General features: G+C 35.9%; 1 protein-coding gene across 5 annotated transcripts in view; it reads left to right on the forward strand.

The window, feature by feature from the left end:
* The window catches only part of LOC132117949 (uridine-cytidine kinase-like 1), a 25181-nt gene extending 15960 nt beyond the window's left edge, over window positions 1-9221 (forward strand). For 3 of the 5 annotated variants that reach the window (XM_059527338.1, XM_059527340.1, XM_059527342.1), the window contains exons 8-15: window positions 2151-2170; window positions 3322-3420; window positions 4789-4882; window positions 5273-5335; window positions 5502-5624; window positions 7118-7225; window positions 7704-7860; window positions 9111-9221. In XM_059527338.1, coding sequence (XP_059383321.1) covers window positions 2151-2170; window positions 3322-3420; window positions 4789-4882; window positions 5273-5335; window positions 5502-5624; window positions 7118-7225; window positions 7704-7860; window positions 9111-9190 — 744 coding nt within the window. In that variant the 3' untranslated portion in view covers window positions 9191-9221. The remainder of the gene's footprint in view (window positions 1-2150; window positions 2171-3321; window positions 3421-4788; window positions 4883-5272; window positions 5336-5501; window positions 5625-7117; window positions 7226-7703; window positions 7861-9110) is intronic. The other 2 variants (XM_059527339.1, XM_059527341.1) reach the window with 1 other exon arrangement.
* Window positions 9222-17534: the final 8313 nt, after the last annotated feature.

Raw genomic sequence — 17534 nt, forward strand, 5'->3', positions numbered from 1 at the left:
CGCCTCAATCTGATTCAGTAAAGTCAAACCGCAGACAGTGAAGCTGCATCACTGAGCAGAGACCCGTGCGCTGTGAGGCGGGAACAGAGGATTCCGCTTGGTCTTAAAGCCTTCCGCAAACATCCACGATCACAAATAACAATGATTTTCGTAAAATAATTATTAATTATTAATTGATGATTTGTTATTATCATTATAGTCTTGTGAAAATAATAATATGAGCTGCGAGAATATAATGAATACAAAGAGAAGTGCTGCTGAGTGCAGGCATGTTTCAGCCGAGTAACACACCGTTCCTCAGAGCCAAAACACAGACCGAATTCAGTTCAGCTGGAGGGGGTTGGGTTTTTGGGGTTAGTTATGTGTGGCTTGTGGGGGTCGAGATAAAGGTGTGAATCTCTTGCTCTTTCATATGGACAGTGTATGAGGCTTTCAAAGTTGCTGAACCGGTTTATATAGGACTGTTGTTTTGGTTATAGACAAAAAAAATGGTCTGTCCCCACGTAAGATTTTTCTAGTTCTAGTCGTTCATTTGTTATATTCAACTAATCAGAGGTTTCTATTAAATTTACATAATCAAATCTTAATATATTCCGCGCTCAAGCACATGCATTAAGTTTGCCACAAAGTACATGCAGAAGTAGCCTAATAATTGTGAAAAATGCGAAATTTTAATTATTTATTAATAAACAAATGTTTTCTTGTCTGCTGCAAGATGAAATTCACAGTGCTGGCTCTCTCCGACAGAGAAATGCAACATTCACTGATTGTTGAATGTTGAATATTAATGCGCCCTGTCATTAATGCGCATTAATAATTTTTGAACAAATACTTGCATATGAATATTAATTCACATTTTGCATTACAACGTAAATTATTTTTTACATGCAATTATCCAAAATGAAACCAAACAACATTTGTAATGAAGATAAAATAAATAAGAATAAAAGCTGCACATCTACCATCACACATGCAGTGCAAATCTTGCACATATTTTACACACCTGCATTTGAAAAAATTTTTTATTAAATAATATGAAAGCAAAGTAGGGCTGGGTGATAAATCAATTAACTCGAATTTGTAATTTAGTTCGGTTTGTTTGAATAAAAATCGGTTTTCTTTTTAGCATCCACCGACGCACCCCTCAGTTCTCCCGTAGTTCAGAGTGGCTCAACCCTCCCCCGCGAGTCTGACAGAGACACGCCGCCGAGCAAAGGATGAGCTGAGCGGTGTGATTCTGACTGGAGCCTCCATCACGAGTACAATTCATGCCAACAGCCCGTAATATAACTGCATATTCAGCAAGAATTCATGTTAAACATGTTTAGCTATGGCTTGAGGTTACAATGACTTGTTTGATAACTTGTGGTTAAAGCGCCACTCAGCGGTCAAAAGCTGCAAATGCACTTTACAGACGCCGCGGCGGCGGTACGTGTGGCGGTAAAAAGGGCCTTTAGGCTGTCTACTTAGTGTAGGCATTTTTAAAGAAACTTGAGAAATATATGTCCCTCCTTTGAAAGTCTGTTCCACCAAAATCTTGACGATTCAAGAAGTGCATAAAAACATTAAAAGTATCTCATGTGAGTCAAGCAGTTTAATCCACGATTGCTTTATATGATGAACAGATTTAACTGAGGCCATTATAAACGCTGGTCAATGCACAGACATATCAAATATATTAAACCGAAGCTCAAACATGACACGCGTGACTGTGAGGAAATGACAGAATTTTCATTTTTGGGTGAACTGTCACTTTAAGAGGAGGTTCATTTTTGTTCCATTACTAATCCGTCATATGTGAAAGTGCATGAAAGACTTAACTTTCCATCAGTTCCCCACATGGGCCGTAAGGCTTCAGATGACTTGTATCACATCACATCTTTTAGAAGCAGCTGGGCTATTTTGCTGCTTTTGTGTTCCATGATGACAAAATTGTAATTTTGGGTGAATTGTACCATTAAAACGATACTGAATGGCATCCTGAGTGCTGGATGGTTTGCCGATCGCAGCTGTCACACTCTCGTTCCACTCATGTGGAGTCATGTGACCGCCTCTTCCTCCTTCACCTGATAGTGTGTGACGTCTCTCTGCTTCTCCCTCTCTTTCTGTTGTCATTGTCTGTTTTTCTGTTGTTTGTCACTTCCCCACAGAGAAAGCTCCGCTGGGATATGTGAGGAGATTTGCTTATGATTTTATTTTTTTATGTTTTATGCTGTTGTATTGCAAACCATAAGTAGAACAGCAGGGATTTTGGTGTGCTTTCCAAAGACTGCATATTGTCACACCTATGTTTTTAATGAAGCATCTCATTTAAATGTAAAGCAACGACATAACTGCTCTGCTCGAGTTTGTCAGAGTGGTGTTTTGTTTGATGACAGGATGCAGTCTTCGACTTGAGTGCTTGTGAAACTGAATCATGGGATACTCCCAAAAAAGCCTGACCTACTAACCAATAGTCTTTGTAAGCTGGAGTGAACAGTGGCTTCAAAAATTATTTGAACGCTAAATGCGTATTGCATAACTATCTTTGTATGAATGTTTGGACTTGGTTTTAATCTGTTAATGTTTTTTTAAAGTCTGTTATGCTCCGCAAGACTGCTATTTATTATTACAATTTATAATAAATATTTATATTTTAATATATAATGTAATTTATTCATGTGATGCAAAGCTGTATTTTCAGCATCATTCCTCCAGTCTTCAGTGTCACAAGATCCTTCAGTAATCATTCTGATATAATGATTTGCTGCTCAAGAAACATTTATTATTATCAATGCAGAAAACATTTGTGCTGCTGCATAGTTTTGTGGAAGTGACACATTTTTCAGGATTCTTTGATGGATAGAAAGTTCAAAAGAACAGCATTTATTGGAAACTGAGATATTTGTTACAAATTAAAAGTCTCTATGGTAAATTTTGATCCGTTTGATCCTTGCTAAAATAAACCACTGAGCCCAAACACCCCACAAAAAGAAACTTCAAAATGTAAAACAAATACAATGACCAGAAGTGTCAAAATATTTTTGGGTCCACCATATACAGATATCTAAACATTAATTCTTGGGCAGGTCAGTCCTTCATTTGGAGATTTTCCTGTGGTTCTCTGTTATATGAATCCTTCCTGTATGCTTCTAAAGCTTCACTTCACCTCTCCTCTAACATTGTATAAATGTTTGACTGATGGGGTTTGGGTGACACTTGTAGCTGTTGTGTGAGCATGTGTCTCTCTCCGCCGGTGTTGTGCTGGAATGAACGTATCATTTAATTCCACTGTGTTGATGACTTCCTGTCTGTTTCTGCCTGTGCTGGTGATGGTAACAGGGCAGCCCTGGCGTCTGCCCATCAGGCCCAGCCCCTTCCACAGACCCTCAGTGTTCTGGAGAGTACTCCGCAGGTCCGGGGCATGCACACCATCATCAGGTCAGACACACACACACACACACACACACACACACACACAGCAGTTGACTTCACACATGTCACTGCAGTGTGTAAAGCTCAGCAGTACTTCAGCGTCTCATATGGCTGTCCAGAGTGAAGTAACGTGGAAAGACCTTAGGCAAAACAGAATTAGAGTTTTGATGCTTATAGTAAAAAAATGTGCATTGTATAAAAGTAGACAAAATGTCCAACAATATGCCAATTATTTACATAACATATGAAGAGACAATTTACAATTTTGTAAATACAAACAACAGCAGTACCCTGTGATGTGCTATTGGAGGTTTTTCTGGGGGGGGTTTTATCTTAGCTTTGTTTCCTGTTTTTATTTGTATTTTTTTGCTTGTTTTTGCAGTTGTTTTTTATTTCTTTGTTTTTTAGTTTGTTTCATTTGGGTTGGTTTTGTTTTAAATTTGTATTTTCTTATTTCTTGCATAGTTTTGTTTTCTGTTTTTATTATGTTTTGTGCTCATGTTTTGTTTTGTTGTTTTAATTGTTTTTGCTTAGTTTTTGCCATTTCTGTATTGTAGTTTTAAGATTTGTATTTTTTTTCTATCCCCACCTCTCAGAACAAGAGGTAACAGGAAGGTAGTTTTTCTGTTGTTGTTGTTGTTTGTTTTTGCCTAGATTTTTAAGCTTGCTTTTTTCTTTCTATTCGTATTTTGGTTTGGTAAACAAATTTTCCTCACATTATTATTATTATTATTATTATTATTGTTTTGTTGTTCGAAGTTTTTTTTTGTTTATTTATTTTGTAACATTTTTGTGTGTAGCTTTGCTTTCTGTTTTTTATGTTTTATGATAATTTTTGGTTTGTTGTTTTGATTAGTTTTTTTTTTTTCTTTCTTTTATTTATTTATCACCCCCACCCTCTCAGAACATACCAGTGACCCATCATTGGGTGGAAATTCCTCGCTCTCATACTACCTTTGACCAACAAGAAGCAGAAGCCAGTGGCTGAAATGTACTCATTTTGAAAGTCTTCGTCCATGTCACAGGCTGTGCGTGGTTATGCCAGGTTGTAACGTAAACTAACAGCCATTGCATGCTAAAATAGGGGAAGTCCTACTATGTATCCTGCCTAAATGCTTGTTAGGAAAATTGCATTGGTCCGTTTGCTTTATGAGGTCCTAAATGTCTGATTAACTATTTTAGATGAACTAGTAAAACTGTAATAAAACAAAAAAAATAACCATAATAAATTTAAATCTATATTTTAATATATTTTGGATAAAAAGGTTATAAAACAGATCTTCCATTTTAATTCAAATTTTTTTGAACACAAATAACCACACAGCTGTTTTGTCATTTTAGTAAGTAAATTTATCGTTCGCGCCTGTGTTGCAGAAATAAAGAGACCAGTCGAGACGAGTTCATCTTCTACTCTAAGAGGTTAATGCGGCTCCTCATCGAGAGAGCGCTGTCCTTCCTTCCATCTCAGGTGAGAAAAGAGCTACAGACCAGGTGAAGATGAAGGGATTGATGAGGGATCTTTAGATCGACCTAATAATGCCACGCAAACGGATTTGAGCGTGTGGGCATGGAGGCCTCGTCTTAAACATGGAAACTCGTCTCGTCCACCGCAGTGGAAACTCAGACTAACAAACTCTACATGATAGAAACCGTCTTAGCAACACACAGCAGCAACACAGCGACCTTTACACTTAAAACAGTCACAGGAGTAGTGCACTGAGCTAGTGAGCTTCATGATGTTGCTGCTGACATTTTACTGTGGCTTTTAATCAGAGAGGAAGATCAGTTTCACTACATATGATATGCCTGGACAAAAAAAAAATGCTTGACGTTACAGTTTGTCTGTTATCGGCTGCAGGTTCACATTGTTCAGACCCCACAGGGAGAAGATTACGAGGGCAGAACCTTTCATGGGAAGAGGGTAAGACAAATGTCTTTTTGGACAATCTCTTGGTGGTTCAGCCTACTCAATCTGCTCGTTTGGTGATTTTCTCCGTCATACAAAAATGTCTTTGTTCTGTGTGGAGTAGAAAAGTTAAGCCCTAAAAAGAAAATCACAGACCCTCCGTCGTCTTTGTTTTAAACAGATAACAGGTGTGTCGATTCTCAGGGCGGGAGAGACCATGGAGCCCGCACTTAGGGCCGTGTGCAAAGACGTCCGCATCGGCAAAATCCTCATCCAGACCAATCAGGACACAGGAGAGCCGGAGGTAACACCCCTTTCTGCTCTTACTACCCACCAGAATTTACACACATCAGCTCAAGTGAGATGAAGTCAATTTTAAATGCATTTATTTATTCGGTAGACTTTAGTTTAGGAACAAATACTCACTATTAACAAGTTGCTTATTACCTGCATATTATGAGCATATCTGCTGTTTATTAGCACTTATAAAGCACATATTAATGACTTATTCTGCATTACCATATTCTAGATCCCTTAATCCGACCCCATACATTTAACATCCAACTAACTTACTTCTAATAAGCAGCAAATGAAGAGTTTGAGGCAAACGTTGTAGTTATTAGTTAATAGTCAGAACTGGTCCCCAAACTAAGGTGTTACCATTTGTTGATTTATTTATTTAAAATGTGTTTTATTTAAACGATTATTGTTAAACGTTTTCTGAGCAAGACATTTCAGTGTTACAGTATTTTGTGTTATTAGCACCATTTATAGGTATTTTATAGTTTGTAACATTTTTATTTATTTTTTAAGTGTAGTATTTTTTTTTTTTTTTTTTTTTTTTAGAATTTACAATTTTTATTTCTTTGTTATACATATTTTGTATATATATATATATATATATATATATATGTGTATATATATATATTATAAGGCGGTGAAAATCCGAAATCTGTGTGCAGCAGTGCTCTAGTCTTACTCGTATCTTTCTGTTCTTCACAACAATCAGTGCTGGGGAGTAACTAGTTAATGTAACAGAGTTTCATAATTTAATTAAAAAATGTAACTAATCTGTTGCTGAGAAATTTTTTTTAACAATTATTTTAACATTTAATTGATATCTTTCATAAATTGTATTGACTCCTCTAAAATATGACCAAAGTTTCAGGAGTTTAGGACACATGCTTTTTCAGTAACCGTTTCATTTCTTTTTGAATTTATGTATATGATTTTTTTTCTTCCAAGGCATTGTTAGATGCACGTGTTTCCTGTCATAGATATGCAAAGATTCAATGTCAGAAACGGTATCATAGCTATTACACTATTTTTTATTATTTTAAATCTGTAATTAACCTCAGGACTAACTGAGGATTTGGTGGTGGCTGTGCTTTAAAATGTCATTTTTGCCATCTTAATTCAAGGATTTTGAGGAGTCTGCCTGGTTTTCATATTTCAGAATGAATAATGAGAAATTTTTAAAAGTAATTAAATGCAATAAGTTACATGAATAAAGTAATTGAAATAATTACACTACTTGCTAGATTTCCAAAGTAACCTTCCCGACACTGACAACAATATGATGCAGCCATGCACTACACAACTGTGAACTTGATTTTTGAAATACCCCTCTTAACATATTCTCATTACCATTATCATTTAGCACAATATAATATCATTTTTTAAGAAACAAAATATTTCAATAATTGCATGAACAGTTTTCTTTATTAATTTGATTAATTCATTTAGACAATGTTATTGCTGCACTGTATTTCAGTTGTCTTTTCTGTTGCCATCCAGTTGCACTATTTGCGTCTGCCCAAAGACATCAGCGAGGATCACGTGATTCTGATGGACTGCACTGTGTCCACCGGAGCGGCAGCCATGATGGCCATCAGAGTGTTACTTGTAAGTCTGCATTTGAACCTTTTTTCCTGCACAGCAAACTGATAGTGTGCAGTGGCAGAGACCCACACGCCTACACAGGCGCCACATGTAGAGCGGCCCAGTTTGTTTGTCTGTCAGTGTAGGCGTAGCAGAGAAACCTCACTAGCTGACAGCAGCCATAGAGCATGACAGAACTTTACACATTCTCACATATTCATTCTACAAAGCTGTATTTATCAGTTTCTCTGACCGGTTTTGGCACTGGTGGAAGTTGAACAATGTGTTCTCATTGAGTTGACCCTCAATGAGAACACACTGTTCACGCTCTCACTAGTTTAAATATAATGAATCTACCAACACTAAAGATGCATGCACTAAAAAAAACATCTTTGATTATATATTAAATGTACAGTAATAACTTCTGTGGTAGAAATAATAAAAAGCACAGTTATAGCGGAGGAACGAGAGGGTACTTTCTTCATGAGGTGTGTGTGTGTAGGATCATGATGTTCGGGAGGATAAGATCTTGCTGGTGTCTCTGCTGATGGCTGAGATGGGTGTCCATTCTGTGGCCTACGCCTTTCCTCAGGTCAAAATCATTACCACCGCCGTCGACAAGAAGGTCAACGACCTGTTCCACATCATCCCTGGCATAGGTGAGACTTTATCAGCTTTACCTATCTGCTTAACTGTGGCTTTTTGTCCAAAAGGTTCTACGCAAAGGTGTTATTCTCTCAGAACCAGCCTTGAGCACATCTGGCTCATATTTCACCCAAAATCATAAAAAAAAAAACCTTTGCTTAATGGAAAGTGAAGACTTTTTACAGTACCTATAGGACCATTAAAGGGTTAGTTCACCTGAAAGTAGCCCATAAAGTACTCATCCTCAAGTCATCCTAGGTGTATATGACTTTCTTCTTTCAGACGAATCCAGTCAGAGTTATATTAAAAAAGGTCTTTGATCTTTCAAGCTGTTTCGTGGCACTCAGCGGGTGTTGCATGCATCAGTCCAAAAGAAGTCAAATAAAAAGTGCCCATTCTTAATAAAAAAAGTGTCTCACAGAGCCCCAGGAGGTGAACAAAGGCCTCCTGTAACGAATCAATGCGTTTTTGTTAGAAAAATATCCATATTCAAAATACAATAAACTCCGACAGTATGATTAGATGCTACATTCAAATCTGTCTTTCTGCTCTGAGTTACTGAACCAGAGAGACGAGCTCAACGCTTGTCATACATCACAACTTTTCAGAACTTTCAACCGTGTGAAGTTTACTTTAGGGTTCAAACATTTAAATACACAAATACTTGATATTTATCATATGTGAATGTAAAACATCTTGTGTAATTGTAATTGTTGTATCTTTCGGTTTATTGGCTTTTCATTGTTCTTGTATTTCTGTAACTCTCTTTAACTGTTTTTGCCATGACATTAGCTTCGTAAACTGACATGGCATTAAAATCTGTATTTCTGTTTTCCAGTTTGTGAATATTTTGAATAAAAAGAAAAAAAAAAACGTAAAACCTATACATATTTTGGATGCAGTGTGTGATGTGACCAACTCGAAAAACTCACACAGGGGACTCAACTAGAATATTCTATTTTAATTATCTTTAATATTGTAAAAGGGTTAATTCTATAAGTGGGTGTGTGTGTGTACATTGTGTATATATATATACACACACACAACCCGTTTAAATGTATGGGGTGAGTAAGATCAGTTGAGGAAATAAAAAATACCATTTGTACTGTTTTATTAAAATAATAATAATAAAGTAAGGAAAATCTAATGAGAATAATCATTAGACACTTGGACATAATAATAATCCAGACACATTACAGTAATGATAATTTTGATAAAATGTGCTTAAAGTTTCATGATTTTTTTATTTATTTTTTTGGTCCAGGAAATTTTGGAGATCGTTATTTTGGCACGGATGCGCCTCCAGACTGGAGCGATGATGACATGGATGAGCCCAGCTGCTGATCATCTCAGTCACGCCGGATATTTGTACATTTATATAATATTTTTATACTTTTTGGCACTCCCCAAACAGAAATGTTTTATGTGCAGTTTTTATTTGTGAAGGTTTATTAAGGTGTTTTTTATGCGAGTTATTTAATAATATTTACTGTCTTCTAAGGTGTGTAATGTTTGATCTTGAAGCACATGCAGTTGATTTATTGCCTTGCGTGTCTGCTGTCACTTTTGGAATCTGATGTTTAGTATTTTTGGCACGTGTATGCTTTGTCATGACAAACAGCGTGTCATTTTATTATTGTACTGGGTTTCATGCAGCAGTCGAGCTTTCAGAGGGTAAAGTAAGACTCAAAGTGCTGTCTTGCTACACTTAGACAGTGAATTTCTTTGAAGGACCACTTCGTCGGAAAAAATGTGTGGGCGCTGCATTGTTTTAATCTTTGTTTTCTCTCTCGCTTTACCTGCAGACGGCTGCTGACCAAACCACACGCTGTAAACAATTACACTTTCGCAACTGAGCAATGCCTAACAGGTTTTTTTTTTTTTTTTACTATTTTCGGAAAATATATTGACAGTGTAAGATGTCGAGCTGAATTTAAGGGTTTATCTATTTATCAAACATAAACATGAAGGAGCAGCTCCGGTTAAATTGTAGATCTGTATTGTAGATCATCTGGAATCAGCGGCCATTCATTTTTAGGAAAAATGTCACATTCTGCGATGAGGATAACCAGTTTTTTTTTGTTTTTTGACCCCCCAAAAAATCTGTCAAGTTAGTCTATAGCTGCCTTTACCATATATGGCTGCTTGATGTTCGTACAAGAACAAAAGTAGCCCACAGGAAGTGTAGGTGTTTGGTATGAAATTCAAGCCAATGAGCGTTGTGCTTGCTCTTATTATGGATGTCGCGTTGATATCTCTGTTTTATCGTTTTTACCCCACTGAGCACTTTCAGAAAGTACCTAGCCTGAAGAAGTTAGTTCATCATAGAAATATGATGTGATTGTGTTTTATTTGTTTGATTTATGCTGACTCACAATAGGTAACCAAAACAAAACAAAAAAAGAGAACAAAAATCCTGGACTGCAATATATAAAATAAGTCGTCGTCTTTTTAATGCTTGATAGAAAATGTGAACAATATTATATAAACATGGGAGCACTGAGATGATGTCAAGGCCTAGTGAATGTGTCCGCTGTGACTTTTGTCCTGCAACAGGAATAATAGTCTAGGATTTATTTATTATATTATATTCATTGTCATTGCACACGTTCTGGAATACTTGATTCTGATTGGTCAGTCTGATATTTTTGTGTAATGACTGCTACACTGTATAATTGGTGTTCTATATAACAGTGACTCATATCCACATCTTGCATAATAAATTCATTTAAACTCAAGTCAGTGTTTCGTGCTCTTTATTGAGATGATTGAATTGATTTATTTGATACATAGCAGTGTAATTGTGATTTGCTTCATGTAGAGAGCCTAATTACACTATTTGGATTACATATGCACGGATGTGTGTATATAAAAATGTACACATACCGTACATACAGGGCTTGTCAAAAATTTGGGGTCTGTGAGATTTTTTGGGGTTTGTTTAAAGAAATTAGTACTTTTGTTGAGCAGGGAAGCAAATCCACAATCCTTAATAAATTGTGGAAGCAGCACTGAGAAAAAGCACCAGATATATTAAGTATATTAGAAGGATATATTTCTGAAGGATCACGTGACACTAAAGACTGAAGTAATGATGCCAAAAACATATCTTTGCATCACAGAAATAAATTACATTTGAAAATATATTCAAATGGAAAACGGTTCATTTAAATTATAATAATATCTCACAATATAGCAGTTTTTACTGTATTTTTGATCAAATGCAGCTTTGCTGAACATAAGAGACTCATCGAGCCCAGACTTTTGTATGGTAGTACAGTTTCTTTTCACAGCCAGTCGATCTTCTATACCTTGCTTGTTTGTGTGTGTGTGTGTGTGTGTGTGTGTGTTTTTTTTTTTTGAGGACATAAATGAAATGTCATGTCTGAGAATTTCACATCAGTGAATTTTCCATTCAATATCTGCGATGAGAAGATTGTGCTAGACTGTTTTATGGCACTTTTCCTCTTTTTTGTATGCTTTTTGTCACAGAGACAGCGGGATTGAAGCTCATTCATGTCTTAAACTCACAGGAAGGATGCTGTGGTTGTCCTCTCGATATGGAAACTAACTTAGCAATCTTTCATCAGTTTCCATAATTAACTCCACTCTGATATATGATCGTCAACACTATCATAACCACCCTTCTCAGTGTATCCTACACTTTAAGATCACCTTACCTTTGAGTTCATCACACAACATGTCATTGATGTATAATGGTTCTACAAACTGAGAACATTTGTCTTTTTTATGTATTAATGTACTGTAAGTGACTAATACAGCTTTTGGTTAATATGACTCATCGTTATAATCAGCCTGGTTAAAAAGAACAAGCGGAGGCAAAAGTTTATATTTAGCTATGTCTGAAACCACATTTTCTAAAAACCAAAAAAAAGCTATAATCTTGCTCTTCCTCCGTCATAAAACAATCAGCGTGTCGCATAAGGCATTTCAAAAACGGAGCGGTTGAGATGAATGAAACGTGCTCTATAGTGGCCCTCAATATTGAGATGTCATGGAAAGTTTACCACAAGCTTGTTCATAGTGACAAACAGGAAGGAGGTGCTTTGCTCGTGTGTGACAGCTCTACAGCATCTCCAGCAGCTCGCGAGGGCCGTGCAGGTCACAGCGCTGGAGGGAGCGAGTGTGTGAGCATCAGCCCGGCGGTCCGGCTCCTCTGCTGGCTCAGGTGACTGCTTCAGCGCATACTGTGAAGGCCTCAGAGTCCTCTGTCAGTGAGGAGCGAATCAACATCTGTGTAGGTAAGGCAGAGGTGAGTGTTTTGCATAGCTGCGTGTACCAGCCCACAGTGAATGCCAAATTAAACGTACAGTGAGAAATCCAAGACTTTCTGGAGGCTGAAATACATCTGAGATGAGGTTAATAGTTGTTGACGAGCTCAGCCAATGCAACTGTGAATCGATGCATAAGAGTCTATGATTTTGAACATCATCCTGGCGTCAAAAGTGATGGTACGTCTGAGATACAGACAGATGTTTGAGAGATATGGAGGGTTAAAGTCGTGGGACGGTGTTGTTCTGCAAAGCCACGAGGCCATTACAGTCAGACAGCTGAGCTGGTTGTCTCTAGATGGCTGGAATATGAGAATTGCATCTGCTTAAACTCTGCAAAAAGCTGGATTTGCTTCATAATAATGAATGATTCATATTTGTATGAATGTAGCTATTTAGATGTTATGGATGTTGTAAGGTAAAGGTTTCAGTGGCACTTTCCAACTGGAAAGGCGCGAAAGTTGGCACATCATGATGCTCTATAGCATACAGTACAGCATGACCGAGACTGTAAGTGCAGACAATTTTATTAAAGTCTTTTTTTTTTTAAGTCAATTTTTTTTAAGTCTTTTTATTTATTAATTTAAATGTACAAATTTAAATGACTTATGTAGGCCATATTTTATGTACTTTTTATAAGATTTTTTTTTTTTAGATTTGGTCAGTGTGATTTTTTTTTATAAATGTTGAGTAGTTGAGTGATTAAAGATTGATTCCTGTACCTGTTGTAATGATCACAATCTGAAAATTGTGGAGATCATGCTAATATTATAGTTTTCAGTATTCCGGATTGGATTGGATTTATTTTTACATATTGGTCAAATGGAAATTGCAGGACATATTTAGTAACATTTCCAAGCATGGTTTAAAATCAGATTTTCTGTGTTTCTTCATATTTTTTTAAGTTATCATTCTATTTTTTCATATTGTTGCAAATGTCCATCCTTTTCCTGCATTCAAGAAAGAAAATGTGCTAAAATGTTCTTCTCATCATCAAAATGGAAAAAAAAAATAGGTCTAAATTCTTTTTTGAATTTCTCTCTTTCTTTTTTAAGACGATGCAAGTAGTCTGTGGTCAGTGTGATCTGGTCGTCCTGGATGAGCAGTGCTTTCGAGGACTGTCCAACCTGAGAATGCTTGAGGTTTGGTCAATCTCAGGTTCGTCAGCCCATGAAAAACTGTCTCGCTGAAACCCCCGCGGATGAACCAGTGGTCCTCCAGACCACCTCAGTGCCGCTCACACCATAGCCAGAGTGAAAGCAAAATCACTCTACTTCTGTGCATGGCATGTATTGTTAGTGTTATATTTTCAGATGCTATTTGTTCATTTATTGAGTTAAAATACTATTCGATGCTATGACTTTGACAAAACTATTTAATAATAACATGTAACTTTACAGATTCACAAAATGTTATATTTTTTTTATAAAAAATAAATAAATTAATAAATGTATTCAAACCCCAACTAGGCGCAAATGAAAGTCATTGGGTAAAACAGATCAATTCAGTGTCACAAAATGTGTTTATTTACAGTATGATCATAGATATATTGTGCAAATGTACATGCACTGGTTGACACAGCATTACATTTATTTATTAAAGACTAAATGTATATTTTATAAGAAAAAACACTATTCTGAAAACATACATATCTCTCTCAATGTCTACGCAGGTTACGGCCATGTGCTATCTCTGTGTGTGTGTGTGTGTGTGTGTGGGTACTGTACATGTTCACATCACATGTGTGCCAACCAACCCCAAAATCAATTTGCCGATCACCCTCACATATTTTAATAAACGATCTCAGAAAGCTAGCATTATTTGGTAACCAAAAATCTTTCTTTTTCTTTTTTAATTTATTTATTATTATTAGGATTGATTTTTGTTGTACTTCATGTATGTCATTGGTAGATGTTGATCTTTTAATGTCTTGTGTCAATCAAGAGGGAAATCATGCGATTATGAACCAAATAAATATCCAGTATCCTCCCCAAATCTTCTTACATCTTGTCTGAAATGTGTAACTAAGACCAAATCTGTTACATACTGGTCTGTACTGTAAATACATCCACATATTTTATTTGATACAGTGTGTTAAGTATTAAGAGTGGTTTAATGATTCTCAAACACCCCTTATCTGTAACTTGTCTGCTCAAATCCTTATTTGTGACCCACACAGTCTTAACAGCGATCGGTGTGGCAATCTGATGAAGAAAAGAGAAAGCCACTTAGACTGGGTCAAGGGATTTAAACCTTCAACAAAAGACCGGAGCGGTGAAACAGCAATCCAGCTGATGCATGTCTCCTAAACAAGCTTAATTAAAGAAGCTTTCCAAGTGCTTTAAGTCGCTTAATGGTATAGTTTTATGCACATTTTCCAAAGCATTAACCTTAAGCCCTAAAGTCTGTTCGGTGTCATTCTTAGAATCAGAGATAAAGCTGTTTTGCTCACGTGAAGGGTGTGGAGACGGACACGGAGAGCAACGTGGATTTTGGGACAGTTTGCTGTAACATTTGACATGATAAAGTGGTCTATCAATAGTGTACTAATTATTTTCTGAGTTGAAAAAAAAAAAACCTGTGTTGAATTAATTGCAGATTCTTATCTAGAATCCTGAGGGAGTCAGAGGGAAGATGTTTGATGGAATCATCTGTGTAATATCCTGCCTAGGACTTCAGATAGTTTTATATTCTGTTAACTCAGGTAGCATTTTGCAGATAGATAACATAAAGCAGAAGCTTGGAGCACATGTGCTGCATCTGTTCTGCTGTGTGTGTGTGTGTGTGTGTGTGTGTGTGTGTGTGTGTGTGTGTGTGTGTGTGTGAGTGTGTGTGTGTGTGTGTGTGTGAGTGTGAGTGTGTGTGTGTGTGTGTGAGTGTGTGTGTGTGTGTGTGTGTGTGTGTGTGTGTGTGTGTGTGTGTGTGTGTACTTGTTTTTATATCCCGGTTGGGACTTGGACCTGTTTGCACACCAAACCCGTGGGGACCTCATGAGCGGTGGGGACCTGATTCCAGGTCCCCACAGGCACACCCATTGAAAACGATAGAAATGGCCATTTTAACATAGGTGGCAGTGTTTCCCTCGAAATGCCAATTGGTCCTCACGGGGTCGGTTTATCGGACAAAAATTGTGTCTGTGTATAAAGTGTGTTTGAGAGAGCGCCCCCTGTGGTCAACATTGGAACAACTGTGTGTGTGTTTTTTTTTTTTTTTTTTTTTTTTTTTTTATATATGCTCTGACACGCTGTTTGTGATAAGTGCACTTTTTGTAATACATCACTTGAAGACATTGACCATTTATTTTTATATTGCCCTTTTTCTATTTCTTTTTGGACTGACTTTAAAATAGATATGACAAAAAAATTGAACAAATGTCTTAATTTAGACCCTCATGACATTTTACTTTGTTTCCAAAACCCATCTTTTTCTGAAAAACAAAATTATATAATTAATCTTTTTATCATTTTGGCGAAATTTTATATTCATAAGACAAAAATAACTCAAAGAAACCCTCCTATATTGCCTTCTATAACACTGATCTAACAATATATTTTGAAACTCTCTTAAACATGAGATCACAAAATAAAAAGCTTATAAAAACAATACAAATATTAAAGCTTTTCAAATACATATAACTGCCCTGATATGTTATACTTATATTTTTGTAATTGCTCTTATGTTTATGTTTATTTTTTTTGTTTTTCTGGTAAAATATTTTGAGCTGTATTGTTAATACTTTGTAACCTTTTTTTTTTTTTTTTTTGTATTGTACTGAAATGTTTTTGTACTTGAACTGACTAAATAAAAAAAAAAAAAAAAAAAAAAAAAAAAAAAAAATATGCTCTGACATGTTTAAACATATCCAAATGCAATATCTTAGGTGTTTCTTCTGTGATCTTCATCTTCTGTGATCTCTGACATAATCAATGGGTCCATATACGTTTGCATTCATTCCTTTTTTAAACCACAAATTAAAAATGGATGTGTTTTTAAAATGTGGTTTTATTTTAACAATGATTACTAAAATACCAGCTAATTTCCCTTAAACAATATTATTTAAAAATTACAAATTAGTATAAATTATATTGTTGAATTGAACTTGAACTAAGCAACTGTTTTCATGTCATTATACATATTTACATTAAATAAAAAATCTATGAATTTTTTTAATTAAATCAAAATTCTATGAATTTAGACATAGCCTATACATACTGTAGTGGATGAGCTTGATCACTTTCCTCTTTTAATGACAGCAAGGAGTGTTGTAGATGCACAATAATTCATCTTTATTCTAAACTGCACATCTTATGTTATGAGAACATACTTTTTAGTGAGAACAATGGTCAATATTCCACACTTATTTCGATATTAAGGTGGATACTGCTAGATTCAATGGTCAAATGGTCCATTGTCTGGTATCAATGAATACAAGGACCAATGATAATAGCTTACTGTACAACCACAGCTGCATAGAAGTGCTATTGATGTGTGAAGGCATCTCCACAACATTATGAATAATTCTACTGTCTTTGAAAATTGTAAGATTTCCTTTTTAAAACACTTTGTGATACGCAGAGTCAGACAATTACAGTATATTCACACTGCAATATATAAGCCTATTCGTTTTTACACTAAAATAGCTAACACCTTATCATAAAACTTCATAAATTTACTTTAATTTGTATTGTTTAAAACAGTCAAAATATTTTTTGGCAAGCGGAAAAGAATGAGATCAACTCTGTTCTAATATACAGTGCCTTGCGAAATTATTCATACCCCTTCATTTTTTTTCCACATTTTGTTTTGTTGCAGCCTTATGTTAAACTGCTTTAAATTACTTTTACTTTTTTTCCATATCAATCTACGTCTCAAACAACATAATGACAAAGCACAAAACAGGTTTGTAACAACTTTGCAAATTTATTAGAAATAAAAAAACTGAAAAGATCCAGTTGCATAAGTATGTAAAAAGTACCCTTTTCTGGGACACTGGAAATTTATCTCAGGAGCATCCATATTGCTTCTCGATGTTCCTACACTTGTAGTGAAGTTAAACTGTGGCAAATTCATTTGAATGAGTCTGATTTAGAAAGGCACACACCTCTCAGAAAAGGTCTAACAGCTGAAAATGCATATCAGAGCAAAAACCAAGATAACTGACTGTAGAGCTCAGTGACAGACTTGCGTTAAGGCAATGATCTAGGGAAGAGTTCAGAAACAAATCTGCTGCATTGAAGGTTGTCAGAAGCATTATCCATAATGGAAGACGATTGGAACAGCTAGGACTCTAGAAAATGTCCAAGCTGACAGAGCTGGAGAGGTGAAAAGGTGAGGCAAAGAATGGCTGATAATTGCCAAATGCAGATGTGCAAAGCTTCTCATATCAGACCCAAAAA

The sequence above is a fragment of the Carassius carassius genome, chromosome 37 (assembly GCF_963082965.1).
Source record: "Carassius carassius chromosome 37, fCarCar2.1, whole genome shotgun sequence".
In the NCBI taxonomy this organism is placed as follows: Eukaryota; Metazoa; Chordata; class Actinopteri; order Cypriniformes; family Cyprinidae; genus Carassius; species Carassius carassius.